The 26,685-nt window shown below is 44.6% G+C and overlaps 1 protein-coding gene across 1 annotated transcript in view; it reads right to left on the bottom strand.

The window, feature by feature from the left end:
• Positions 1-9,604: 9,604 nt before the first annotated feature.
• Positions 9,605-26,685, bottom strand: part of GLRA1 (glycine receptor alpha 1) — a 71,420-nt gene continuing 54,339 nt past the window's right edge. The window contains exons 5-9 of the mRNA XM_016164387.2: positions 26,257-26,339; positions 24,975-25,112; positions 22,626-22,840; positions 15,730-15,876; positions 9,605-9,919 (exon numbers count right to left, since the gene is read on the bottom strand). Of these exons, the coding sequence (XP_016019873.1) occupies positions 9,605-9,919; positions 15,730-15,876; positions 22,626-22,840; positions 24,975-25,112; positions 26,257-26,339 (898 nt within the window). The remainder of the gene's footprint in view (positions 9,920-15,729; positions 15,877-22,625; positions 22,841-24,974; positions 25,113-26,256; positions 26,340-26,685) is intronic.

Raw genomic sequence — 26,685 nt, 5'->3', positions numbered from 1 at the left:
GACCAAGCTTCTGGATGCAGCTGAAGAAACTTGGATGAGGGCCAGTGGGTTCCAGGAACTGCAGTAAGCAGAGGCCTTGTCCCCTGAACTGGTCTGTCTGAGTTTGTACACATCAAGTTACCTAGGGGATTGTTAAGTCAGGAATAAAGGACTTGGAGACAGGCAGCAGCATCTACTGTGTGTGTGTGTGTGTGTGTGTGTGTGTGTGTAATTCCATCTTCCATCTTCATTTCCAGAGCTTGGATGGAGGTAAAGAGTCATTAGAAAGCCCTTTACTGGAACATTGGTCAGGTAGCCACTTTCAATACAATACTCTCATTTCAATGGTATCTCATAAAGAGGTATTCACTTTACCTGAACACCTGTCTTGAAGTAGTTACTTGTGCTTAGCCCTTTGCAAAGTGGATGAGACCACAATTACATAATCCAGATAGTAAATAGCTATGAAAATGGCCTTTTGTTTAAAGTCTGAGCTCAACTTCCTAGCCCAAGAAACCTTGGATTTTTCCAGTGAGATGGAAAAATCCCTGCCTCAGTTACCACATCTTCCCTCGAATTAGTTATTCATACCCATATCATACTTCGTTAAACTGTAAGTTCTGTAGTTAGGGGTAGTGTTTTCCTTTGGTTCCTGTGCCTTGCATTTTTTGTATTAGGTTCTTAGTTGAGTGAATGTTTTAAAGGGATTCTAGACTTAGGAAAGACATCCAGAAAAGAAAGCTCTAGTCCTTACTCTTGATTCTGGCTAAATCCAAGCCGTTCCAGGCACACAAGGATCTCATACGGGACCACAAACGAGTGTGTTCTCACTTTCTCTAAATGCCATCGATCCCCACTCTGCCCTGTTGCTTACTTCTTTTGCTCAGTTCTTTACAGCTGGAAAATGGCCCCACATCAACTAAATCCTTCATGTACCAGGAACCGGATTAGTGGGCTCTCAACCTTTAAAGGAAGGCTAATAGGTTTATGTCATTGATAGCCAAATTCTGAGAAGAGGAAGACTAAGGACTTGATCAAGAGATGTTTGGTTTGTTATTTAACAGTTTTAGGAGGTTAAATTTTTGTGTTCTGGAATGTATGTAGGCAAAAGGGTCTTTTTTTTTTTTTAAATCAGCAGTTGTAAGGTTAAGTTAAACAATATCTCATCTTTGTACTGCTTTTTAATGACAAATTACTGCATCAATAACTTGTTTTTATATTCAACAATTTGCAAGTGGATGACTAAAGTCACGTGATAAAATTTGTTGAAGGTCAAAAACAGATAAGTGCAAGAGGCGAACACACCTGTCATGCATGTTCCCAAAACTTAGCTTCCCTTTGTCTATAGAATCACGTCCAAACAGTCAAGACTTTGACTTGGGCCGGTAAAATAAACTTTTAGAGCCTAATTTTCCTCAACTATATATATAAAAAATAAGATCAGAGCTCTTCTGGAAATTATAGTTTAAAGAGACTGACACACAGTGGTAAAAATACTGTGGTCTTCAGGGTTGATTCACAGTCTGTTACTGGTCTACCAGAAACTATTGGCAGAGCTTCATATGGTGCCTCCTATTCAGTTGGTACTCAAATACCTAGGAAAAAGGAGGTGTAGGGGCTTGATAAGTGAAATGACTAGAATTTAGGTCTCCAGTGTGTGTACAAGTTCCGAGTTCAGCACGGAGTAATACACTGGTGAAGGGATCCTTGAAGCTAGTCAGGAAATGTCAGTGTCGGCTGCTCTGTAAGGGAAGGTAGGTAGTTCTTTTGGGAGCCTGTCTCGGTTCTGAAAGAAAGCTCTTTGATGACCTCTCCTGGCAAACAGAGGAAGAAGTGATAAGCATTTCAGAGTCTGGGGTAATAACAAGAATGCTTTACAGCTTACCAGGGAGGGGTGGAGTTAACATTAATTGTGTCATTTTATCTAGACATTAGACCTGTGACGTGGATACTATTATCCCCAAATACAGAGAAGCCAAGTGTCAGAGGTAATGGTCTTGTTCAAGATGACTGTGGTAGTTGCACCTCAGCCTTCTACCGCCAAGCTAGTGCCCTTCCCACGGTACTAGGAAAACCTCGAATGGGTTTAGAGAGGAAAGCTGAGAGGGAAACGTAGAGAGGGCCCACCTTAGAGTCTGGGGGAAGTCCTCCTGTTTTTTTTTTTTTTTTCCTTTGCACTTAAAAGACAACTGGTGAAATGTCCTTTAGAAAAAACTTCACAGCTAGGAAAACTTTCCAAGCACAACTAATTCAATACTCCTGTTTTATAGATAGGAAAATTGAGGCTCCGAGGAAACAGGAGAAAATATGAAAGAATTTAACAGTGACTATCTCTATTAACCACCTAGAACATACAGTTACCTCTTCACTGTATTTGTTTTATTGAACATCTATCCATTCTCGAGGTCTTTTTTAATATCCTTAATTTGAATCTTTCGGTGGCAAAGAAAGAGTGGCTAAATGGTGATGGGGCAAGGGTAAGAAACAGTGGGTTTATAATATGGTTTCCATACTAAAAAATTGAACATTTAAAAAAAATCTATTAATTTTTGAGTCTATTAATTTTTACTCAAGAATTTGGGAACAAGAAAAAAGTTTCAGTCTGCAATATTTTCGTTAATTCCAGGGCCAGATGAAGGGAGAGTGAAGATCATTTGTCATGTCACCCTATAAACATTTTGAAGAGATTCCACTGATATAAAGCATAAATACGTCCCTGTTGGGAAAGACAGGAGCAGTGTTTTCTGATTATAAAGAGTGTTTGTTGGAGCTACAGGAGTGTGGAAGCAATTTCAGAAACATCATTGCCAGGGTGAGGTTTTGTTTGGGGGTGGAGGGTGGAGAAAGCTGGCCCAACTCCAGCCACACCTGCTATAATTTATACACACACACACACACACACACACACACACATATACATATGTGTGTGTGTGTGTGTGTGTGTGTATTAGTATAGCCTAGCTAATGGTATGAATTTAGATGAACCTCCCCAATGGTCTGGAGTAGTCCCACTTTTTCTGTCTGTAACTGCAGCTAAAGTAACAGGGACAAACAGGGGAAAATATTCTTAAATCTTGCTGGAAGTTTCTTGTTATGATCAAATTATGTATATGGAGGGGCGGGGATCAGGCTGGAAGGGAACTTGGAGTAGTTGCAGTTATTTCCCTAGACGAATTTTACAAGTTCTGCTCTGATGCTTTTCTTTTTGATTCTTCCAGAGGCTCTGGCAGAGAGAATTCAGACAACTGCCATGGGAAGTGGGTTACAGCCTTCACAGGTCATACACGCTAAAATACCAGAGTGGAATGTCCTGATGTCTGATGGGATTCTCAGGTGAGAAGCTGGCCTTAGAGGCAAATCCATCAGTGCCGCGAAATACCTAGACTTTCATGGCAAAAAAAAATTAAGATTGTAATCTCCTCAAGAGCCAAGACTCTCCTCTCTTTTAACTTCTCCCTACCTGCCACCAGAAGGCCTGGGATGGGGTTCCAAGCCTGACACTGAAATGGGGACACAGTGAAGCATTTCACAACGCACGATAGGCCCTTCCTTCTTTTCTTCAACCCACGAACACATCTCACGTTTGGCTTTGAAAGTTTTCCTTCAACTCCCTCATTTTACAGGGGAGTAAGCAGGCCAAAGAAAGGCCTGTTTCTGTGGTGAGCCTGAGCACCGGAACAAGAACCCCACTTCCCACTGCCCTCTGTCTACTTCAGAAGACGAGTGTATTTAAATAGGATGCTCGGTTTCTGAAGTCGCATGAGAAGACAGTTGACTCTGAAGAAAGGCAGGCCAGAAACAAGGCAGTGCAGGTGCTAGTGAAGCAGGTGTGAGAATGGGAGACCCATTATGCTTGGGATCTGTGTGCAGCCAGCAAACGTCGCTTAGGTAGCTGGTACTGATCTGTAGCTGGTTAATGGCCTTATGTAAAATACAATTTTCATCGCTGGGCTCTTTGAAGGGTATATTTTTGGCTTGCCATTCTCTCTCTACTCTGACTTCTCGACCCCGTGTTCCAATCGAAATTTTCCAGAGCAGCAAAATTTCAAAATGCATGGGCAAGAGGAGAAATAGAAATCAAAACCCTAAAACGAACGCGACAAGAGCGACGGCATCCATTCTAGCTCCCCCGACACCTCACCCCTTCAGAAAGAAACCTGCATCTTCTGACAGAGTTTAGTATCACAAAATGAGTTGTACACACTGATGAAACAGGAAATGTAGGCAGAGAGGCAGTGGGAGGAGGCCGGGGGCGGCAGGGAGCAAAGGGGGAAGAAGCGATGGCTCGGATGCTAGCTGAAGAGGCCTTAATGATCCTAAAAATTATCGGGCAATAATTTTTACTTTGGAACTCATTTTGCTGTTCCAAAGAATGATAAAGCATCTTAATAATTGCTTTAAATAACCACACAGCTCCATCAAAACAGCATGAAATAACACCCACATATGAGCGAACCTGTCTTCTGCCCTGGCTGTCTTTATAGCTTGAGAAATCCTTAAGGAAGCAACAGGATAAAAAACTGATAGAAGCATCGTTTAGTCAGGGCCCTCAAGATTCTAGATTACGCTGGCCTGGGAGAGAGATGTTTGCAGGATGCCCTTCTCGTCCTTGATATCCTGAGATCTTCAAGCTGGGACAGTTAGAAAAAGGTGATTGTTTTCATTCTCTTAACATTTGGCTGGAGTGGGGATGGCAGCATTTCAGGATTTTCAGAAGTTCTCTACATCTACAAGGACTTTAATCCCAAGATGTTCTTTCTATCCCCTGGGATTTCAGGATACTGTGAGACCAGAGCCTTCCAGCATATGCTCTCCTTACACCGATAGAAGGAGTTAAAAGCAAGCCAGCTCAATCAAAAAGCATATTTCTTTTACTCCTTAAGTCAGGATAAGCTCTTGTTTCTGGCTTCATAAGAGCTGCAGGAAAATAGGAGGGCTCATAATTCAAATGTCCAGAATTAATTTCTGAGAGAAAGGGGCTTAGCAGAGAGATAACAAAAAGCTAAATTTTAAGAACATGTGTCCTGCTTACCTGTTCAGAGAGTTTTCGGTCTGGTTGGTTCATGAATTAAGAATGCTTTGTATTTGCGGGTAGAGATCCATTACCCTTTCTCAGCAGCCCTTTCCAGCCTGTCAGAGTACAAGCTTTCTAGTGAACCTGAGAATCCTGATTGTGCCTGCCTCTTCGGAGTCGAGGGAGAGGGCGGGTAGAAAGTGCAGAAGGTGCTCATCGTATAAATCAAACAGCCCGCAGAGTGGTATTCATCATCCCTGGGCTGGGCGTTCAGCTGGACTGGGGAATCGCTGCACATTTCAGGTCTCAACTCCAACCCTAAAGCTGATACAGATTGTACCACCACCAAGCCTTCTGCTTGCCAGCTTCTGCTGAGACAGTCACTACAGACGTGACGACAACTCAACTCCCTTCAATTTCAGTGTGTTGCAGTTAACTAAGGAATCTAATTTTCACAAAAGACTGTTATCAGTGATGGTACCAGCTTAGCAGGGCACCAATCTACTCTGCAGTCTAGTATCATGGAGCCCCACACAACACTATCTCTTTTTTAACGATGCTCATAAAACTATTCTTTGAAGGAAAAGAACTATCTCCCATCATAGTTATTTTCTCCTCAGTATTAAAAAAATAGTCTATAAAAAATATCGGTGAGCTTCTTAGAGGGATACATTTCTTATTTATTGTCAGCTTAGAAGAAAAAATAATTTGGATCAACTGACCTTTTATCTTTCTAGACTTGAACTAAAAATAGAGTTAATTTCAAGGTCTCTATCACACACACACACACACATAGTCACGCACTCACACTCATTTTTCTTTCTATTCACTCCTGTCCTTGGTCACTCCCTATAGCCTTAGCTAAGATAAGAGTGGGCTCTTGAGTGTTTGAAGGACCAGAGCGTGGCAGAGCTGAGCCATTTATTTTGGCTGCTCTTGAAACAAATGAGATATTTTTAATAAGTAGGAACTTACTAGTCTTATCTGTCTGTTTAATTGGTGTCTCCTAAATTTGGCTCCTAGGACTAACTATAGTTTTGGAGGTGGGTGAAATCACCACCTTCTCCATGCCATATCCAATTCTCCCTCCATACAGAAATACTGGTCTGTACATGTATAGGGTTTGAAACCCAGTAAACTACTCATACCTAAATCAATTTTCTTTCCTACAGCAGTAGCAGTTGGCATGTGTATTTCTAAGGCAAAATATCCTTTGTGCAAAAAGTGAACAGGAAATTAAGAGAGTATTGTTCTATTTGTTGGAGTCACCTAAAGAAATCTTTGGCCTAAATTATCTAGTTTGATTTTCTATAATGATGAAATCCATGTAACTCAATGCTAAATCCTTACGAATTACACATTAATGATTATGTCTTCTTGCGCATGCTCCATTACTAATTCATGATGGTATTTTTGATTTTGTGATATTTTTTCTCCCATCACTATCTATTCCCCTTTGCTAAAGTAGAGCAAAAGGATAAAACAAATCTGCAGATTTTCCAAAGAAGAAAGGCAATGAGAATTGCGCGGGTCCATGTATGTGTGCATATTTATGTGCACATCTACCTGGAGGGTACAGAAACCAGTGACATTAGACATTTTGTTGAATGAGCTTCCTATATACCAGCTCAAGCGCCTAGAACAGTTAGCACTAGGAGGGGGTTAGAGGTCGCCTATACTACTCTCCCCATTGTGTAGTTTAGAGAAACTAAAGCTTAGTCATCGGCCCAAGGCCACCCAGCATATTAGTATCTGGACGAAAATTCAGATTATCTTTTTCACTGCTCTAATGCAACCGCTCACATTTATTTTCTGTGAGGAATACAAAGTGTGGAGTAGCCCGAGAGAACATTTTGGTGACATTCCCCCTCCGTGTCTCAAAGAGATGATTCTATTGTCTGTTGGAGACTGTCGCCTAGATCTGGCAGCTTTCAGTGGGTCCACAAGTTGAATATGGTGGCAAAAGTTGAAGGACCCTGGCAAATGGCCTAGTGATTTTTCTGTCTTGGAGAGAGTCAAGACACCTCATTCAAGGAGTCTAGTTGGAAATTTGAAGATTTTGCTGTTTCAGAGGAAGCATAATGTCTTAGAACAATTGGTACTGTCTCGAGCCCCTGATAGAGGTCTAGAGCCTTTGTATGCCTTATTTACCTAGACTGCAGACTTTATGAACTTAGACCAATAATAGATAAGGGCATCTTTAATTTTCGTCATTAAAAAATGAATTTTTTTTTTTTTTAAATCAAGTGAATAAAGTGCTAGTGAAAGGGGTCACTGGCCTCTCCAAAGACTCATGCAGCACTTTCTAGAATTCAGGTTTATTTCCCCTCCCGGAATAAAGTGATTGTAGTGCTCATAAAAGATACTGAAAGCAGCTCAGACTGATATTCTAGACTTGAACTGGTGGTAGTTGTTCAGGTCCCTCTATTTAATTTTCCTTTTTCAGACACATATTTGTGGTGAATGAAAGGATGGTCCTAGATGAGAGACTCCTACTTACTTGGCTTCTGTCCCTCAATGCTTCTTAGAAAAGAGGATTCTAGGTTCTATCTCATATCATCCAAGGCTAGAATACAGCTTAGCTTTCTAGTCTACACAGGCCCAGAGAAAGGAAGGCAGTGACTCATTGACCTTGGAACCTGGATGTAAGCAGCTTTATCTTTCAAGACCCAAAGTCAAATCTTTTTGGCTGCATAGTGCATTTTCTTTCCCTAAATCATGCTAGATCCTTGTCTTGGCCTGCTTTTGGACTGCTGCCTGCATCGGCAATTGTGCCACAGTGGATAGGAGACATTTCCCTATGGGAAGGTGCTTTAGGGAGGGGTTGGACCCCCAGGGTCTCATCACCGTCCTGCCCCAAGTTGGGGATACTCAATAGATACAGGGAGACCCCAAGCCGCAGTGCAAGCTCTGATTGTCAGCTGTGTTTCGCCATCTCCGGACTGCTTTGATCCAAAGCCAAAACACTAAAGTGCAAAGAAAGAAGTGGAGCCCTGGCCTACTGAGGACTGGCCAAAGCGGGGAGAATGCCACATCCGAAGGTGCCATCGTTTCAGGCGTAGCAGTGTGGGCAGAGTGGGCAGAGGCTGCTGGGGACGGTCCCCCTGTTCAGCTCTGCAATCCACCTTGCACACCTCCCATCTGTGAACATCCGTGTCCTTCGGCAGGATCCCCCACCCCTCACAATTCCTTTCCTAGCCTCTCTCCTTTTTTCTCTGCGGTGCCCTAGCTATCCCGGGGCAGATCTGGCACTTCAGAGTGAGAAGGAAAGATAAACGGTCATCTAACGTTCTTAAATGTTAAAGCTAAACAAAGCACCAAAAAGAAAAAAAAAAAAAGACTTATAAAAATATAATGGAGTCATCCCCCCAAACACCCCACATTATTTGCCGTACGTGGAATGTCCGCGTATAATGAACGGACTTCCTAAATGCCGCCGTTTTCTTTCACCCGTATATTTCTTAGCCGCAGCTTCAGTCCCGCCCTTTCACCTCTTAAAACTTCACTTTGGGGGACCACTGTGTACATAATCTATTCCACCCCACTGACCCCCCCTCTCAAACATACACCCACTTGCAATGAATTCCAAAGAGACTCTCCGAAAAAATAGACATCTGAAAAAAGTGCGTCTGTTTACACTCAGTGTATGCATATTATTTCTTGATATTATTACTTTTTTTTTAACCATAAAAAAGATTGCATATTGGCAATATGATGAGAAAACCATGGGGGCCATTTCTGGGTGGTGGCGGGGAGTAAGCGAGGTGGGTGTCGAAGCAGAGAAGTGACAGGGCTCAGGCGGGGTGGGCAGGCGCGCGACCTCTGGCCTTGAGACATGAGGACCGAGGCGGGATTATCTTGATTCTCAGTCCTCGGGCCTCTGAAATGTCCCCTCTCTTTAGTCACTCCCGTCTTTTCTCTCCACCTTTTCCCATTTCCACCACCCATCGGCCCAGCCGCACAGCTCTCTTGAAGCAGAGGCAGAATGGCTTTTTTGGCATGTGTCCACCTGGGCCAGTTTGAAGACAGGCCTGGCATTTGGAGGGGCGCGATGTGGGGCACACACCGGAGCAAGCTTATTTGTGACTGTTTCCACTCCGGGAAAAATCGTCCGTCACTTCTGTGACTTTAAAAATTTAAGCAGTTACTAGGCTGATAGGTTAAGAAAAATCTTTTGTTCGTGTGGTTTTGCATTAATGTTAAGCATGAATATATATTATATATTACATTGCTTTCCTTCCGCTCTGGGGCAGACTGTACTCTCCTTCCAAACAGGAAACCGCACAGCCTATGGACTCAAAAATTTTGAAAGCTGTTATGCCCCCCACTCCCCACCCCCCCACCCTTCACCCTTCCCTTCCTCCCGACCCCTCCGTTGCTATGTTAGAAAAGGTCTTCCCTCCCCCCTCCCACCAGCCCGCTCGCGGTTAAGTAGATAGTACCACATTCTAAGATTCATGCATCACTGCCTTTCGCTATTGCACAGACTGCAGAGAAAGAGAGACTTGTGCGTGTGTGCCCCCTCCCTCTCGCCCCCTCGCTGCCTTAGGCTCCCAGATTCCTGTGCTATGCTCACTCTTCGCTTTCCCAGCCTCCCCCATCCCGGACCCGTCACTGGTTGTGGACGTCTTCCCTGCGGACGATCTTATAGATGATCCAGTAGAACATGTTGAAGATGAGGAAGGCCATGGGGAAGCCGATGCGGGATATTTTGTCGATCTTCTTGGCCCTCTGGATGAAGAGTTTTCGCATCTCCTCCGGGGACTTCGATGGCGCAGGAGGGGGGTTGGTGGTGGTGTTGTTGTTGGCGCCCTTGACCGAGATGCCGTCCTTGGCCTGCAGACAGGCTGGGCCCATCCCGTAGGCGGAGAAGTTGAAGCGGCCCTCTCCAGCCTCATCCTCCTGGAATAGATTCAACATGGGGCTCTACTTAAAATAAGACAGGGGCCGGGCACCCTCCCTGCAAGGCGCTCCCCTGGGGGCCAGGCCGTGCCCATCTGGACCTGCCTGCTTCCCTGCACCGTTTCAGGTTTCTGAAGGCGCTGCGGCTGGCCGGGGAGCTATGCCTTATAGAGGGGCGCCCCTCACATGCTGAAACAGATGCAAACCAGGGGATAGGAGGGAGTGTGTTCCAATGTCGGTCCTGTCACTTGCTGGCCGTACGACCTTAGGCAAGTCGCTTGCTTCTGTGAGTCTCAGGGTTTTTTCTTTCTTTTTCCTATGCGTGGTGCTACGAGTCATCCCACTACCTCCAAAGGTTCTTTTGACCATCAGAGAGTACGGATGAGCACGTACTCCGAATGCTGTTTCGTTGGAAATCCAGGGGACAATTTGGAGAGATCCCCTGCTTTGCTTCTGTTGCCTCCTTGCCCTCTTTCCCCACCCCATTCCCCAGACAATGTCTTCTTGTGATGTGGGTTGCGGGGAGGGAGCGAGTGTCCAGCGGGGAGCAAGAACCGGGGGCTTCGCCTCCTTTTCACCAGCCGGGGGAGCCACAGCTGCGTCCTACCTCCGTGTTTCCATACCGGGAACAAGTTACCGGTGGAGAGCGTTATCGCTTGGCTCCAGCTCACCGTTACAAGCTTTCGCCTGTCTCCCCGCCAGACGCTTCGCATACCTGCCAGGCCGGTGCGCTTTCCCAGCCATCCCCGTGCATTCCCACCTCCCCCGCCTTCGCTCGCTACCAAAAGGCCTGCGGCCCTTATCCCTCCGATTTCTCCTTTTCCTGCCTCGCGGTGATCTTGCCCTAATCTGAACCGTGGAGACACTGTTGCTGCTCTCAGCACGTCTAGCTTTGTTTTCCTTCCATTTGCGCCGTGAGGTGGCACCGAGAGACTCAGCTTAGCTGCTGATTCACCGCGTGGCTCTGGGGGAGCTTTCTGAGCTCACATCGCCCGCCTGGGGAGTGGGAGCTTTTGGAGGAGCTGCCCTGCCTGCTCGTCCCTGCGCGGGGCAGAGCCGGCCTAAGAAGCAACGCCTGTGCAGGAGCCACCGGTGCCTGCCCAGCTCTGCTCTTGCCGCCCTGCGCCGGGTCACCGGCTGGGCTTGTTGTCATGACTGCAGCATGGGCTCCCTACTGCCTCCAGCCTACGCCCACCCCCAACTCATCTGGGTTCTTGGATCTTATTGGTCATCTTTTGCTTACAACTTTTTAATGAGCTGACCCTGACTTCAGGATGATTTAAAGTCCGTAGATGGTAAACAAGGTCTTAGATGACCTGGACCCTGTCTACCTCCCTAGTCTCATGTGTCATTCTGTGCTCCAGTCCCCCTGAAGTATTTCCTGGCATTCAAAAGTGCCATGTTTCTTCTCTTTAACTCGGCCTCTGTTTGAGTTGTCTCCTCCGCCTGGAACACCCCTTCTTCCAACTCCTTGTTCACTGCACGAATTCTTAGAAGCCTGCCCTGAGCGCGGAGACAGGCCAGGTGTCCCTGCTGTGTGCTCCATAAGGCTCCTGTACGTGGGCCCCATTCTTTTTTAAAGCCATTGAACACATTATAGTCCTCAGTTAATGTCTGTCTCTCCCATTAGACTGCAGGCTCCAGGCAGGCAGAGGCAAAGCCTGCCCTCTTCGTTCCACCCTCAGCACTGAACACAGGAACAGGGCAGCCTCACCGTGAGCTGCGAAAGGGGGGAGTTAAAGGGGAAGGGCCTTTTGGTGGTGCAGGGAGGTGGGAATGTACAGGGGCGACTGAGAAGGTGCAGCACAACTGGCAGGTGTGCAAAGCACATGGCGGGGGAGGGAATAGATGAGCATAGTTTTTGGACATAAGCCGAAAACAGTAAATATTTGTCGAATAACTAAGTGTTTACTTGTATATCTTCACCAGTCCTAGCCTCTTTTTTTTTTTTTTTTTTTTTTTTAAGTTGAGTTGTATTCCTAGCACCAGCACCACAAGGATTTGGGATATACGATAAATGCTCAAGAAATCTTGGGCAAATGAATGAATCTGGTCTAACATCCTCATTGCATAAGTGGAGGAAAAAAGAATTGCCGTGGTGCCTGGCAAATAGGTGCTCAATTAATGTTTGTCAGTGAGTATGGCAACGGTAGAGGGTTTGTATCAGGGCCAAGGAGAGGAGTTGGGGAAGCTGGTTAATTACAGGACCGAATGCCTAGAAGGAGGACTGGATCCAACTTCATTGCTTGCCATAAATGGACCCGTGCTGCAGGGTGGGATGTTGGAAAATGTTTTCACTGGATTCTAGTTATGTAGGTAGAATGAATTTTCTATATAATTTTCGGTGAATTATTCTCTGCTTCCCTTATCTGTTAAACATGGGAGCGGGAGGGGCGGAGGTAGGTGTGCGGACTGGAGGCAGCCAGAAGGGAAACTCCCTAGGAACGACGAGACAGAGGCTTGTTATTTCTAATCCACCCAGCAGGTGGCAGGAAGTGAATGCCTAGCTGCATCTGGAGCTGCTTGGGGACGGAGCAAGGAGCAGGGGAAAACCAGTCGTGTTCTCCAGAACCCTGGGAGGGTGGAAGTGTGCCTGCCCAGTCAGGCTCGCCTAGGTTTCCCGATATTCTGACTAATGAGGCCAGCCAGGAAATTTGAGAACCACGTACTTTCTGCCCAACAAATGAGGTAACCTGGGAGGATGCTAGGAGTTGAGATCACAGGCTCTGAGAAACTCGGGCATGCCGCTAGTTCCTCTTCACTCACCATTTGGGACTTAAAATCCTCTCTGCACACTTCCTTCTAAAGGGAGGTTTCTGCAGCCCAGGCTTGTACACAGCCAAAATACAGGCCGTACCCAGAGGGGCTAACTTCAAAGGAAGCTATTCTTCATGATGAGTCCGTTTCGGTGTCTCTGTAGTTTCTGACATTTGCACCAAGTTCAGAGCTCTTAGGAACACGGTCACACTAATTTGAACACATGCCAGGGACTAGGCAGGAGAAATGTGAGTGACGAAGTGAGCCGGGTTGAAAAAGCAATCCAGTTCGACGGGACCGTGGTAAACTGGAAAATGCATTCTCTACCGAAGGCAGTTCCGGTGTGCTAGTACCCTGTGGGGTGTGCATCCAGTGGGACCAGAGGCTGTGATTTTTTGAGTGAAATTAGAAGCGTGATGTGTAAATGCCGGCACCTTGTTCCACATTTTTAAGACACTACTGGTGAAATTAGTGTTGACCTCTGCCTTGGGATAAATCTTAGTTCTTATTTAAAATCCAGTAAATGCAGGACTATTTTTATCTGCTTCGAGATGGACGCATTGGTGAACAGATAATCAACTGATGCTGTATGGTCGATGTTTTGGGAAGAACCATGGGGTCCTCCGGCACCCTCCCTGCCTTTGCCATCAGTGCCCCCATGATCCTGGTGCCTGGCTCCTCGCTGCTGTCATTGGCAAAGGAGGAGTGGACAGGATGCACTCAGGGCTCTTCCAGCACTCACATGCCGTGAGAAAGCAACAAGGGAACTGAGCAGGAGAATCTGATCAAATCTGGCTTGTGGTCTCATTCACACTTTACCTGTCTAGAGAAAAAGCTTCTGTTTTCCTATAGTGTTTAAGAGTGGTAGAGATTTGGCAAGAGTGGAGGCAGCCTTTGATCATACTATGAGCCCCACCATATTACACAGCTGCAGGGGGCTCCATTCACATTTTAGTTCATGCCAATAAGGCCCTCTGGAATTGTGCAGCGTACAGTCTAGTGGCCTGGTGCTAGCCAATTATTTTGGACATAGTCTTCCCAAATAAGTGTCTCTTCAACAAATGTATTAACCTTCTTTTAGCAGAGGGAAATGCAAAAATCCACTAGCCCATTGGATAAAAGGACAAATAAAAGGTAAATCCCAGAGATAATTGTTTTGGGTCGGTTCCTTGCTTAGGTTATTTTAAGAGTTAGAGGCTAGGTATCCAATGACAGTTATGGAATTACTAAAACTAGGGGTCTTTTAAGAAGTCCTGTCTGGCTTGCCGCACCCAGGATAGTTTCTTCTTCAAGGGCAGGTTATATCTGAACTCCCATAGACATCTTCTGTCTTGGGATGTCTGCCTTCTGCCTGTGGTACACTGTTAGAAGTTAATTGAATCAGATCGCTGATATTTAAGAAATATACTGATGGAAATCTCTACCTGTGTAATCATTTTAATCCCTGGAACTTGTGAGGCAGGGGCAATATTTAAAGCTACTTTGGCATCTGATTTTATCCTAACCACGGTCCCCCTTTATGCCATTTAGTCCATTTTACAGAAGGAGAAACTGAGCCTGGAAAGAGGCTAGTTTGAAGTTACATACCAAAGAGAGCTAAAGAGGCAGAGTCCCTTGTCATAGCACATTGTAGCTGCGTTTTCAGCTCTTTTAAGTAGGTTAATCTATAGCTGCTAGGGGCTTGGTGTGTGGCAGGTGTGTCGTGGGGCCTGACAGGTCATAGTGTATGGGTTCTTGGTTGACCTAATCTGTTGCTGGAGAAACTTCGAGGCAGGCTGTCTGAATCTCTTTGTCTATTAGTTTATTCCTTTGTCTATTTGTTTAGCAAATGCCTGTTGCATGCTCACTATCAGGCATTGTGTTAGGCACCAGGGATATACCACTGAACGAGAGTAGACATGGTCTTTTTTCTTATGGAGTTCATAAGTCAGTGGAAGAGATAAGCATTAAAAAATGATGTCATTGAATGAAATCAAGTATAAGTGTTCAGAAGGTAAAAATCTGGGTCCACTTAGCACATGGCCTTTGCAAGCACACACAGCATCTTTGTGCAAATTAAAAAAAAGGCATGCTCCTCTTGGGCACAGGAATTGGAGTCCTTTCCTCTGGCTGATACAGTTCATGCCAGAGCATAGCTTGGAGAAGCCCGCCTACTTGGCTAGGGGTCCTTGTGGGCTACAGCCTACGTGGCCAAACTTGACAGCCTTGCAAAAGAGCTGTTATCTAGGACCCACACCTTGACTAAGATACCAGGGAAAGATGTCTCAGCTGAGAACTGGAAAACGAGTGGGTTCTTACCAGGCAAAGTGCACTGGAAGAGCAAGGAGGCGAGAACAGGATACCTAAAGTCCTATATGCATATTTGAAGAGCAAAGGAGAAAGTGGTGTGGAGCTGAGGCTGGAGAGAAGAGCAGGTTCTGTGACCCCCAGGAGAAGGGTCTCCTGGGGAAGAAGTTAGGGACCAGGGCGTGGAGCCAGTGTGCTCTTATAGGCTGCACTCTCTCCAGTGGCATTTACTGGTTGGAACACAACCTCTGAGCTAATGGAGATTGGTGACCTTTCAGAGATGGCCTGACAAATTTTTCTTTATTCAGTCCTTCAGTGAGAGAATCCACTCTTGGGTAGGATTTTACTTGATGCCTCTTTTTTGGAGGTAGGAAGTAAGGTCTGGAACCTGGACATTTTACTGTAGGATTTTACCTTTGGTGGTATAATTTCCTTCTGCAAACCAAGGTTGCATTGAAATAATACAGCCTTGCAGAAAACACTCGTAAACCTCTCTCAGCCTGCCATGCTTCGGGTTTATAGCCCCATCAGCATTTGCTCCATCAGTTCTGTCTTCAGGTATAACCCGATAATTTCTGTAGTAGTATTATGGTTGGAAGAGTGTCTGCTCATAGTCCCAATCAGGGCAATTATTTATGGGAGGAGAAGCTAGGACTTTAATCCCTGTTTTGTGCCTGCCTTACCCACTGAGAGCAATGTTCCAGTCAAACAGATATGACAAGACAAGGCTGCCTGGGGCTCTTCAGTTTGCCACCAACTGCCCCTCCGTAGGCAGTGACCTAAAGGCCTACCTTGTGATGTCTTCGCTTCCTCCTGAATCGGAGCAGCTCTTTGTGCTGTCGAGACACAAAGTTGACAGCAGCATACTCAAGCAAGGCTGAGAACACGAAGAGTAGGCACACTGCCATCCAAATGTCAATGGCTTTCACATAGGACACCTGAAGCGGGGCGGGGGCAAGTGAGGGTAGAGGAGAGTGAGACACTGCGAATGGTGGAATGTTGTCTGCTGCTTAGTAACTCCCACCATCACCCATTGCTGTACCCTGCTCAGCATGGAGGATGCAGAGGAAACCAAGAAAAACGCGTCAAGAAGACTGGCCATGATATTGAGAAGAATGGAACACTGTTCTTGGAAGAGTACTAAAGAGAGGAGGATGGTGTATCTGGCATTATTATGTAGTGGAACAGAATGCTGTGTTTAGTCTGAGGGTGATGAGAACAGGTACCTCATGTTAAAATGGAGAATGTCAGTGAAAATGGTGCAGTAAGATCTTTGAAAACTCTCTCCTCCGTAAAAGCAACATGAACACCAGCAAAAATGGTCAGAATAAACGTTTTCAGGGCTCTGTTAATTAGCCAAAGGCTAACACCAATCCTGTGAGCATTTACTTAAGAAAAACCAGCTGAATCTCAGTAAGAACAACGAGCTTTGTAGCATTTAAAAACAGCTTCATTCAGATATAATTTACATACCAAACAATACACACATTCAAAGTGTACAGTTTGATGGTTTTTATATATTCATAGATATGCGTGACCATCGTCACAGTCGATTTTAGAAATTTCATCACCTCCAGAAGAAACCTAGTAACTCTTACCTGTCACCCTCCCAGTCTCCTAGCTCCCCAACTCCCCGGCCTAAGCGACCAGTAATCTACTGCTCTCTCTATAGATTTCTCATTTCCGGACATTTTATATTAATGAAACAATAAATATGTGGACTTTTTTGATGTATATCTTTCCCTTAGCATAATGTTTTCAAAATTTATTCATACTGTAGAATGTATCAGTATTTCATTCTTTTTTTTTTTTTTTTATGGCCAAATAACATTCCATTGCATGGAGATAGCAATTTGTTGATCCATTCATCAACCGATGAACATTTGGGTGATTTCTATCTTTTGGCTAGTATGAATAATGCGGCTATGAACTTCTGTGTACAATTTTTTGTGTGGACATGTTTTCATTTCCGTTTGGGCTTTGTGGTGGTTTAAATTGTCCTGTTTCTATCCTCCCATACCCAGCTCCATGCTAGCCTTGAAAACCAATAGTCTGCAAGTACAGTGAAAACCAAGAGTATCCTGGAAGCCAATAAATGGGGCAGAACAGAGTTGGAGCATCTTCGAAGCTCCATTGCCAGAGAGTTGTCATTATTTGATCTGCCCTGTGGTTCACTGAAAGACCCCCACTCAGAAGCCTGTCTTTACCTGACTTGGAGCTGGCCCATTGGGAACAGCATTTTCCCTGGGGGCATTCATGGCAATTGTTGACTATCAGGTCAGCCTGAGGCAGTAGGTAACAGTTGAGGCAAACAGGTTGATCAAAAAGCTTTAAAGGAAAAACTGGGGAATGAAATGTCCTTAGGGGGCTTTAGAAAGCTCTGAGTATTGCTGGGACTCTGTGTGCATGCTTAGGCATTGTACACGCCAGGGGAAGACCTGAGAGGGCCCTTAGTGCTCAACTCTGGCTAACCTTGATGTGCTGAGCAAGCAGAAAGTGAAGGCTAAGGAAGGTTATAAACTCCCTGGCCGAATGTCAAAGTTGCTTTCTAGCATATACACAGAGCCCCTAGGTAAAGACTGTGAGATTTGTAGGTTCAAGTCATTCAAGGGAATCTCTAATTTTTAGCTAACCACCAAGCTAACAGAACAGAGACTTCATTGTCTTTGCTCACACAGCAAAGAATAAAGACGTCCTGACATAACAAAGAATACAGGTATTACAGAATTAGTTTAAAATAGTTACTAAACAAACAGCAGCAGCAGCAACAACAAATCATGAGGAAAGAGAATCTGATTTCCAGGGATGCCACATTATATTTTGTAAAATGTGCAATTTTTAACAAAAATTTTAAGAGGTGCAAAGAAACAGGAAATTATGACCCTGCAATAGGATGAATGTTTGTGTTCCTGCCCCCTTCAAATATTGAAATCGTAATTCCATTGCAACGGTATTTGGAGGTGGGGCCACCGGGAAGTAATTATGTCATGACGTGAGAGTAGAACTGAAAGACCCCCACTCAGAAGCCTGAATGGAATTGGTGCCTTTGTAAGAAGAGGCCAGAGAGCTAGCTACCTCTCTTTCTACCATGTGAAGATACAATAATAAGCTGGCAGTTCGCAACAGGAAGAGGGTCCGCACTGGAACCTGACTGTGTCGGCACCCTGATCTTCAACCTCCAGACTCCAGAACTGTGAGAAATAATCTCTGTTGTTTTTAAGTCACCTAGTATATGGTGCTTTGGTATAGCAGCTCTGATTTACTAAGACTGGTCCATACATAAGAAAAAAAGCAGTCAAAAGAAGCTGCCCTTGATAAAGCCCAAATGTTGGCATTAATAAAGACTTTAAATCAGTTATTTTAAATATGTTCAAATAACTAAAGGAAAGTTTGAGAACAAGTTCTCACCAAGCAGACTATGAGATAAAAATTTTACAAAAGAACCAAATAGAAATTCTGGAGTTGAAAAGTACAATAACTGAAAATTTCACTAGAGAGGTTCAGCAGCATATTTGAGCTGACAGAAGAAAGAATCAGTAAACTTGAGGTTATCCTGTCTGAGGAACAGAATGAAAAATGAACAGAGCCTCAGAGACCTATGGGGAACCATTATGCACACTAATGCATAGTTAATGGGTATCTCTGAAAGGGAGAAGAAAAAGAGACAGACAGACTACTTCAAGAAATAATGGCCAGAATTTTCCCCAAACTTGATGAAAAACAATAATGTATACATCTAAGAAGCTCAGTAAACTCTAAGCAAGATAAACTCAAAAGAGATCCACACCTAGACCTATGATCAAGCTGTCAGAAGCCAAAGACAGAGAGTCTTGAAAGCAGCAAGAGAGAAGCAATTCATCACGTATGAGAGATCATCAATAAGATTAACAGGTTTCTTATTGAAACTATGGGGTTTAGAAGGCAGATGAAATTAAATATGACCCAAATACATGGGAAGACATCCCGTGTTCATGAATTGGAAGACTTAAAGATGCCAGTGCTCCCCAAATTAATCTAGAGACTCTGATTTATAAATCAAAATTCTTTTTTGTTGTTGTTGCAGAAATTGACAAGCCGATCTTAAATTTCATATTTACATTTATATGGAATGCAAGGGACCCAGGATAGCCAAAACCACCTTTAAAAAAAACACAGTTGGAGGACTTCTTAATTTCAAACTTGCTACAAAGCTGTGGTAATCAACAGCGTGGTACTGGCATTAGGATAAACGTATACCAATGGAATGGCACCGAGAATCCAGAAATAAACCCATACATCTATAGTCAGTTGGTTTTGGACAAGGATGTAAATTCATTGGAAGGAAAGAACAGTCTTCTCAACAGATGGTGCTGGGGCATCTGAATATTCACATGCGAAAGAATGATATCCCTCCCGCATACCACATTTGTTTCTAAAAATAAAATGGATTAAAAACCCAGAGTGAACCGTAAAACTCTTAGAATAAGTAGGTGTAAATCTTTGTCACCTTGCATTAGGCATTAGTTTCTCGAATGTGGTACCAAAAGCACAAGTAACAAAGAAGAAATAGACAAATTTTACTTCATTAAAATTAAAAACTTTTGTGTATAAAGGACATTATCAATCAAGCAAAAAGACAATGTACAGAATGCGAGAAAATATTTGGAAATTATGTATGTTTGATAAGGGTTTAAAATCCACTATACACAAAGAACTATTACAACTCAACAGTAAAGAGAATACCCCAGTTAAAAAGTGGGCAAAAGATTTCAGTAGACATTTCTTCAAAGAAGATATAGAAATTGCCAATAAGCACATGAAAAAAATACTCAATATTATTAGTCGTTAGGAAAATGCAAATCAAAACCACAGCAAGATACCAGTTCATACCCACTAAAATGTCTATAATCCAAAAGATATAAGTGTTGGAAAGGAGGTGGAGAAATTAGAACCTGCTGGAATTGTGAAATGGCGTAGTCACTTGGAAAATAGGCAGTTTCTCAAGTTAAGCATATAGTTTCTATATGACCCAACAATTCCACTCCTAGATATATACCAATAGGAGTTGAAAACATATGTTACATAAAACACACATGTTTATAGAAGCATTATTTTTAGTAGCCCCAAAGTGGAAGTAACGCGAATCTCTATCAACTGATGAATAAACAAAATGTGATACACCATACAATAGAATGTTCACCCATAAAAAGGAATGATGTACTGACACATGCTGCAATATGAATGAACATTGAAAACTATGCTTGTAGAAGCACAAAAGCTGACGTATCATATGATTCCATTTATTTGAGGTATTCAGAGAGATTTGAGATAGGCAAATCCATAAAGATATAAGTTAGGTCAGTGGTTGCCAGAGACTGGTCAGAGAGGGGAACATGGAGTGACTGGTGACGAGTATGGGGGATTTTTGGGCCGATGAAAAATATTCTGGAAATCGATAGTGGTTAGGGTGTATTAAATGCCACTGAATTTTGTGCTGTAAAAAAAAAAGTGAATGAGGAAGAACATGATGTTGAGTGTTAGCAATATTGAGCCAAGTATCGAGTTTAGTGCTAACAAGTAGAGCAGAATATTGAGTCTAACACAAGGAAAGGAGGCAGAGTGTTTCTGCTGGTACAACTGAACAGAGCAGAAGGTGTTTTCAGGTGGTAACAGCAATCGAAGTCTAGTTAATAGTGCACAGGGCAGATTGTTGAGTTCTGTGGTCAGGGTGAGTGGAGAGGATGGTGTCTAGTGTTGGTGGCAAATGAAGTGCAATGTCATATTAAAAGTTAATGGAATGGTCAATGTCATGAAAAACAAAAATGGGAGTTTTCTAGATTAAAAGAGCAACTACATGCAATATGAATCTACAGAGTCCTTGATTGGATTCCTTGCCATGTCCACGGATGACATTTTTTGGACAACTGGGAAATTTTAAATGAAAGCTTGTATTAGATGAAATTATAGCATTATTTATAAGTCAATAATTATTTAATTAATGGTTTTTAGATGTGATAATATCATTGCGATTCTTACTCTTTATTTAGAGGTGAATAGTCATGATGTCTGTAACCTTGAAATGCTTGAGCAAAAATTGCATCTACCTACTTACCTACCTACCTACCTACCTATATAGAGATAAAGTACGTGTGGCAAAATGATAGCAATCGGAATCCAGGTGAAGGGTATTAGGGTGTTCATTGTGTATTATTTCAGTTTTTCTGTATCAAAACAATGTTAAGTGTGGCATTAATTGGAAATGGTGCAGAATGTTGCATTTAGCGTAAGATCGGGTGGAGCAGAGTATAGTGTCTGGCATTAGCAGCAGAACAGAAGGTTGTATCTAGTGTTGAGTGACTAAAGCGGAATGTGTCTCAATGACAGTAGGGATTGTGAGAGAAGGCAGTGCCTGGCATGACAAGAGAGCACAGCAGAACGAGGCGCCCAGCATTCCCAGTGAGAAGAGCAGGGTGCTGGATCTTAAGTAGGAGTGAACGGAGGAGTCTGTGGTGTCTGGCATCGGTAGTAGATGAAGCAGAATGTTATGTCTAATGGTAAAAGTGAATTAAGCAGAATGTGAGGTCTGGTGTCAACAGGGAAAGGAACAGAATGTTGCATGTATTGGGAGGGGGACTGGAGGAGAATCAGTGTCTGGTGTCAGTAATGAAGGAAGTGGAACACTGGCATTAGACTGATGGAACAGAACGTTGTGTCTAGTGTAGAGTGAATGGAGCGGAATGTGTGTTTCTGGCATTAATAGGGAATGGAATGAAATGTTGTGTGTAGGGTTAATGGTGAATGCAGCAGCATATGGTTCAAGAGTTGACAGCGAATGTAGCAGAATGCGGTGCTAACATTAGAAACGTAAGAGCCAGATCGAAGTGTGCGCAGAAAAGGGTTAACATGGCAGGCGTGAGGCTGCTGCTGCGAAGGACCTGCTTGTAAGCTTGGCCCTTGGTTGACATCTGGGAACTTGGATTTGGGGAGTGCTGCCATTTTACCTAAGTGACTAGACCGCCTGTACAAACGATACGGTTTGTGTTGAACGTCTGCTTTCCTTCTAGGAGTCTGGAAGTCTGGTATGTGCGAGGCAGAGGGTGACCAGCGCCCAGTAAGAACCTTTGGTACTGAACCCTAAATGAATTTCAAAACAGTTTTTCTTTCTGTGTCTCTGGGCAGAACCATCTCATACAGTAGCTGCCTTTTTGTTGCTGGGGTAAGAGAGTGCTCTGTGTGGAAGGAAGGAAGTCTGCCCATGGGTTCTTCTGCCTGTGTCCCCTATTGTCCAGCTGTGTATCCTGAGTGTACCTCCGTAAGAAGTCTTAGCCCTCAGTACAACTATATGCTGAGTCCGTTCAGATCTCTGAATATGGGAGCGGTCTTGGAGACTCCCAACAGAGAGTATCTACCATTGATGAAAGGAGAGGAATGTTGTTCTTAGCACTAAAAGTGAGCGGAGGAGGAGGTAGAGTTGAGTGTTAATAGTAAATGAAGCAAAATGTGCGTTGGTGGAGAATGGAGCAGAATGTGGTATCTGGCAACTGTATTGAGCATAATGTTAAATTCGGAGGAAAGGTTTGAGGGATAAAAATGCTGGATACTGCCAAGGGCCTAATTTCTCATGTTCCTCTTATCTCAGGCAGGGAAGAGAGAGGAGTGTTCTCCTTATCTGTCCAGGTGATCTGCGCTCTTGGGCAGTAGAACTTACCTTGGGCAGGGATGCTCGGGAACCAGAGCTCTGGGTAGTCATGGTGAGCACAGTGGTGATTCCCAGGCCCACACGGGCTGGTGCAGCATCCATGTTGATCCAGAAGGAAATCCACGAGAGGATGACAATGAGCAGGCTGGGAATGTACATCTGGATCAGGTAGTAGCCCATTTGTCGCTCCAGGTGGAACCGGGCCTCAATGCAGGTGAATTTACCTGTAAGAAATTATCGTGAGAAGGCAGAATAGCCTAGTGGGTAGGAGCAAGGCTTTGAGGTCTGAACACCCTTGGCTGGAGTCCTGGTTCAGCCTCACAACAGCCGTGTCTCTAGGCATGTGCTGAATCTCTCTGCGTCTCAGTTTTCTTGATTACGGTCAATTAGGGATAATGATGTTGATGACAATGACAATGATGATTATGATGATGACGATAATAATAAAATGATAATACCCACCTTACATAGTTACTCAAATGGTTACTGTGATGATAGAATGAGATGGTGCCTATAAAGAACTTAGCACAGTCCTCATACATCATTAGTGCTCGGGAATGTCAGTTGCCATCATCCTCATCATACTATTTTGTTCCTAAGAGTGGGCCTAAGTGGACCATTCTCTATCCTTCTGCCAGTTTTCTTCCCGAAACATGACTTGATCCTGTTACTTTTCTTTGTAAAACCTTTCATTCCTTCTCTCAAACAAGAAGGTTTGCATTACCTGCAGGGAAAAGTTCAAACTCTTTAGTCTGCCCTTAACAGTGGAGCCCTCGCCTGTTTTTCCATCCCATTTCCCTTCTTTGTTCACCTTCATCATGGCCCCCTACACTCCATCCCTCGCCTTGAGCATGCTTTCACACTCGATCCCGCTAATCCCTCTTCCCGGAATGCCCTTATTCCTGCTCACAACCAGCCACAGAAATCCTCCTCCACAGCAGTTTAAATGTGAAGTCTTCCCTAGCAGAAATGCCTCTTTTTTCCTCTGTGCTCCTTCAGCTCTGTTCACCCAGTCATCAGAGCCTTGAAGGCATAATACAGTGAGTGAGTGAGCAGGAAAGTTGGTCTCTTGCTGTCTCTGTCCTCTGCATGAAGTTCTGGCCAGCTTGTCTTCTCTCTATCTGTGTGTCCCAGGAACTGGAGCAGGGCCAGTCCCATGGTAGGGTCTCAGCTCCCGTCCCCTGAAGCAGTTACTAGTGGATTTCTTTGAGCTCTGGACTGTATGCTCCATGTGGTCGGGGCCTTGTAAATCTTTTCTCCTTATATCCACGGGGCCTAGGACAGAACATAGTTCTCACCTAAATGTAAGTAGCGAAGAACAAATGAGATAATGATGGGAAAATGCTGTATAAATATTAAAGGGCTGTGGTATGTGAGAGTCAGTTATGATTATTTCATTTATGAGAGTCCTTGCTCTCTTGGCCGTTAATGGGAGTGCCTTTATCTGAGTCTCAGCTTGCCCAGCAATGAAGAGAGTTTCTCTGGAGGTTCTGAGACCTCTCCAAGGTCACCCAGAAGGAGGCAGCTGTCCTAGACAGACCAGAGCCGAGGCTACTTGCCCTTTCTCTGGGCCTTCTACTGGCACCAGAGCCCACGGTGGTTTCGCTCAGTCCCTCTCCTTCACTTCCTCCTCTCTGTGGCCGCTGTTACCAGCTTTACCCAGCTGGGTTCAGACAGCAGCCTCCTACCCAGCCCTCCAGCTGGCATATGAACTGGCTGACTTTCTTCAACAGTGCTTCCCTGAGCTCCTTCCCAGCCTGAAACGGTATGCAAAGTCAGTCTGGATCTACTTCATCCCTGTATTCAGTCTTCTAACAAAGCCTGTGCTTAGGCACGAGAGAGAACTGAGCTAACGGGTGGTGGTTCTCCACGCCCCCCTGTAGCTCACAGTCTCGTGGACCTTCTCCAGCTTTACCGTTGACTAATCTTCAGTGCCGCCTCTCAGCTTCCTTCTGCTGAGGTCTAATGTGAGCATTCTCTGTGCCTTTGCTCTATCAGAAATGCTAGTTCCTGTGTGACAAAGACTGCTAGATGTCCTCCCAAAATCAGCTCCTCCTCTTGCTTTAGGAAATAGGGTCCATTTTGAGTTAAGCATGCTGCTACCTGGAATAAAGATTGTATGTCCCAGCTTCCCTTGTAATAAGGCGTGGCCTAAGCTTAGGTTACTTGCCCCAGGACGCACAGGAAGAACACCTCAGAGCCACTTTTTGGTTTTACAGGATATTCTCTTAACCACCAGGTAATAAATACAGAGCTTGCTCCATCACGAGTACCTCTTAAGATCTGTTGAATCAATGATTGAATGCATGTGGCCCTGACTGGGGGTGGGATTTGAGGAGACTGGCCCCTCGCACCTACCTGTGTTGTAATGCTTGGTACAGTATCTCAAGTCCTTCTCTTCCTTCAGGATAAACTGGGGCAACGTTAGTCCATCTGCCACCTGCACAGCTCCCTGCTCCTGCCACTCAAAGATGAGGTCATTCATGGTATATCCAACTGGGATGGGGTCAGAAGAAGGAGCAGTCATCACCAAGAAGCAGTTATTTGAAGCATGTCAGGGTTGATTAGGGTCAGAGACAGAGAGGCATCTGACACTTGACGGACCTCATGAAACCATGTTTTTTCCTCTCACAAAGAAGGTTAAAACTGGGTTAATTGTTTAGATCTACCTCACAGCCCTTCTGCCCCGCTTCCTACCTCTCCCGGCCTCCTGACTTAGCTTGTTCTGTTGGCCCCTCCTCCACACAATCAGTCGACAGTCGCTGTTTGTGCCTGTACACCATCCTCGCAAGCTTCCTATTTTGCTCACAGCAGACTTTTTTTTTATGTGAAATGCTACTGTGGTGGACCTGTCAGTTGAGGGTCAGGATGTGAGATGGTGACTCAACTAGACTAATCTGACCCTCTTTCTCAGGACTTTGACTCTCGAGTGAAGTGACAGAAGGTTCAGGGTTGGCTGGTCCTGATTCCCTTCAGCAATGGTATTTCAAGGGGATGGTCCATCACTTCTTGCTGCCTACAGGCTCTGCCTTCACTTCTGTACTTTTAGCTCCTCCAAGGCCATGAGGAACCTCTGTGTCCTTCCATTTAATTCCATATTTTAAACTAGTGAGATTGTTCTCTGTGTTAGCAGTCAAAGAAGTCAGCTACCCCATCTGTAAAAATCCTGGTTTGCTTGATCTCTTTCATAAAGCTTACTCCAAGTCCTTCTCTCCCTCCCAGTCAGCAGAAGCACGCTTTCTGCCGTGAGGCCACCATGTTTTGTACTTCGAACCGCACACCACTCGTTTCCCTGTCTTAGTCATCTGTCTCCCCTGCCGGAGTCAGCATCCCTGTGAGTTCAAGGACCATGACTTATTCGAGCTCTTTCTCCTTCATTCCTGGAGAGCTGTTCACAGAGGACATGGAACTGTGTGCCTCTTTGGGGAATGCTGCTGGCTCCAAAGCTGGATCGGAAAATGTAAGGGAAATTATATTTCCGATGCATTTTCTAAGAGCAAAGCCCTTCATCTGGTATTTTGGACTATTACAGTAATCTCTTGGGGTCCAGTGGTTAGGAGCAGCTGTGTGGGAATTTCTGCTGATCCCATGGGTAAAAGGGAGTCTGGTTCTTAATATCAGCCTCATGCAAGAGACTCACAGCTTTCCAGTTGCATGATACATGTCTGGACGTCCATGGGGAAATTCTTCAAGTCCATGGGGCAGGCCAGTGTCAGGGTGATTCTGGGAAGAGAAGGGATTTGAATGACGCTGGATCCACAGGCCAGAGAAACTGTATCTCTGTTCTAGTTACTACCAGAAACCAGTTATCTAGGAGAGGTCAAGGAGGTTAGGGAACTCTAGTGTTTTTGAACCAATATATGTGTATTTCTATTTTTCAGATATGGAAATGTAGGCTCAGAGAGATAAAGTAGGTTGCTTGAGGTCACATGGAGTTAGTGGAACTTCTGTATTTCTTTGGAGTCTGTCTGGCTATAGAGACCTGCCTTTAGCAAGGTACCTGATGGCCTGGAGGCCAGGGCCTGCCCCACTCCCTGCCTTTCTGCAGAGCTCTCAGTTAGGCGCAGAG

This window comes from Rousettus aegyptiacus, unplaced genomic scaffold (genome assembly GCF_014176215.1).
Source record: "Rousettus aegyptiacus isolate mRouAeg1 unplaced genomic scaffold, mRouAeg1.p scaffold_m13_p_7, whole genome shotgun sequence".
Lineage (NCBI taxonomy): Eukaryota > Metazoa > Chordata > Mammalia > Chiroptera > Pteropodidae > Rousettus > Rousettus aegyptiacus.
This window is presented reverse-complemented; position numbering and strand designations above follow the sequence as displayed.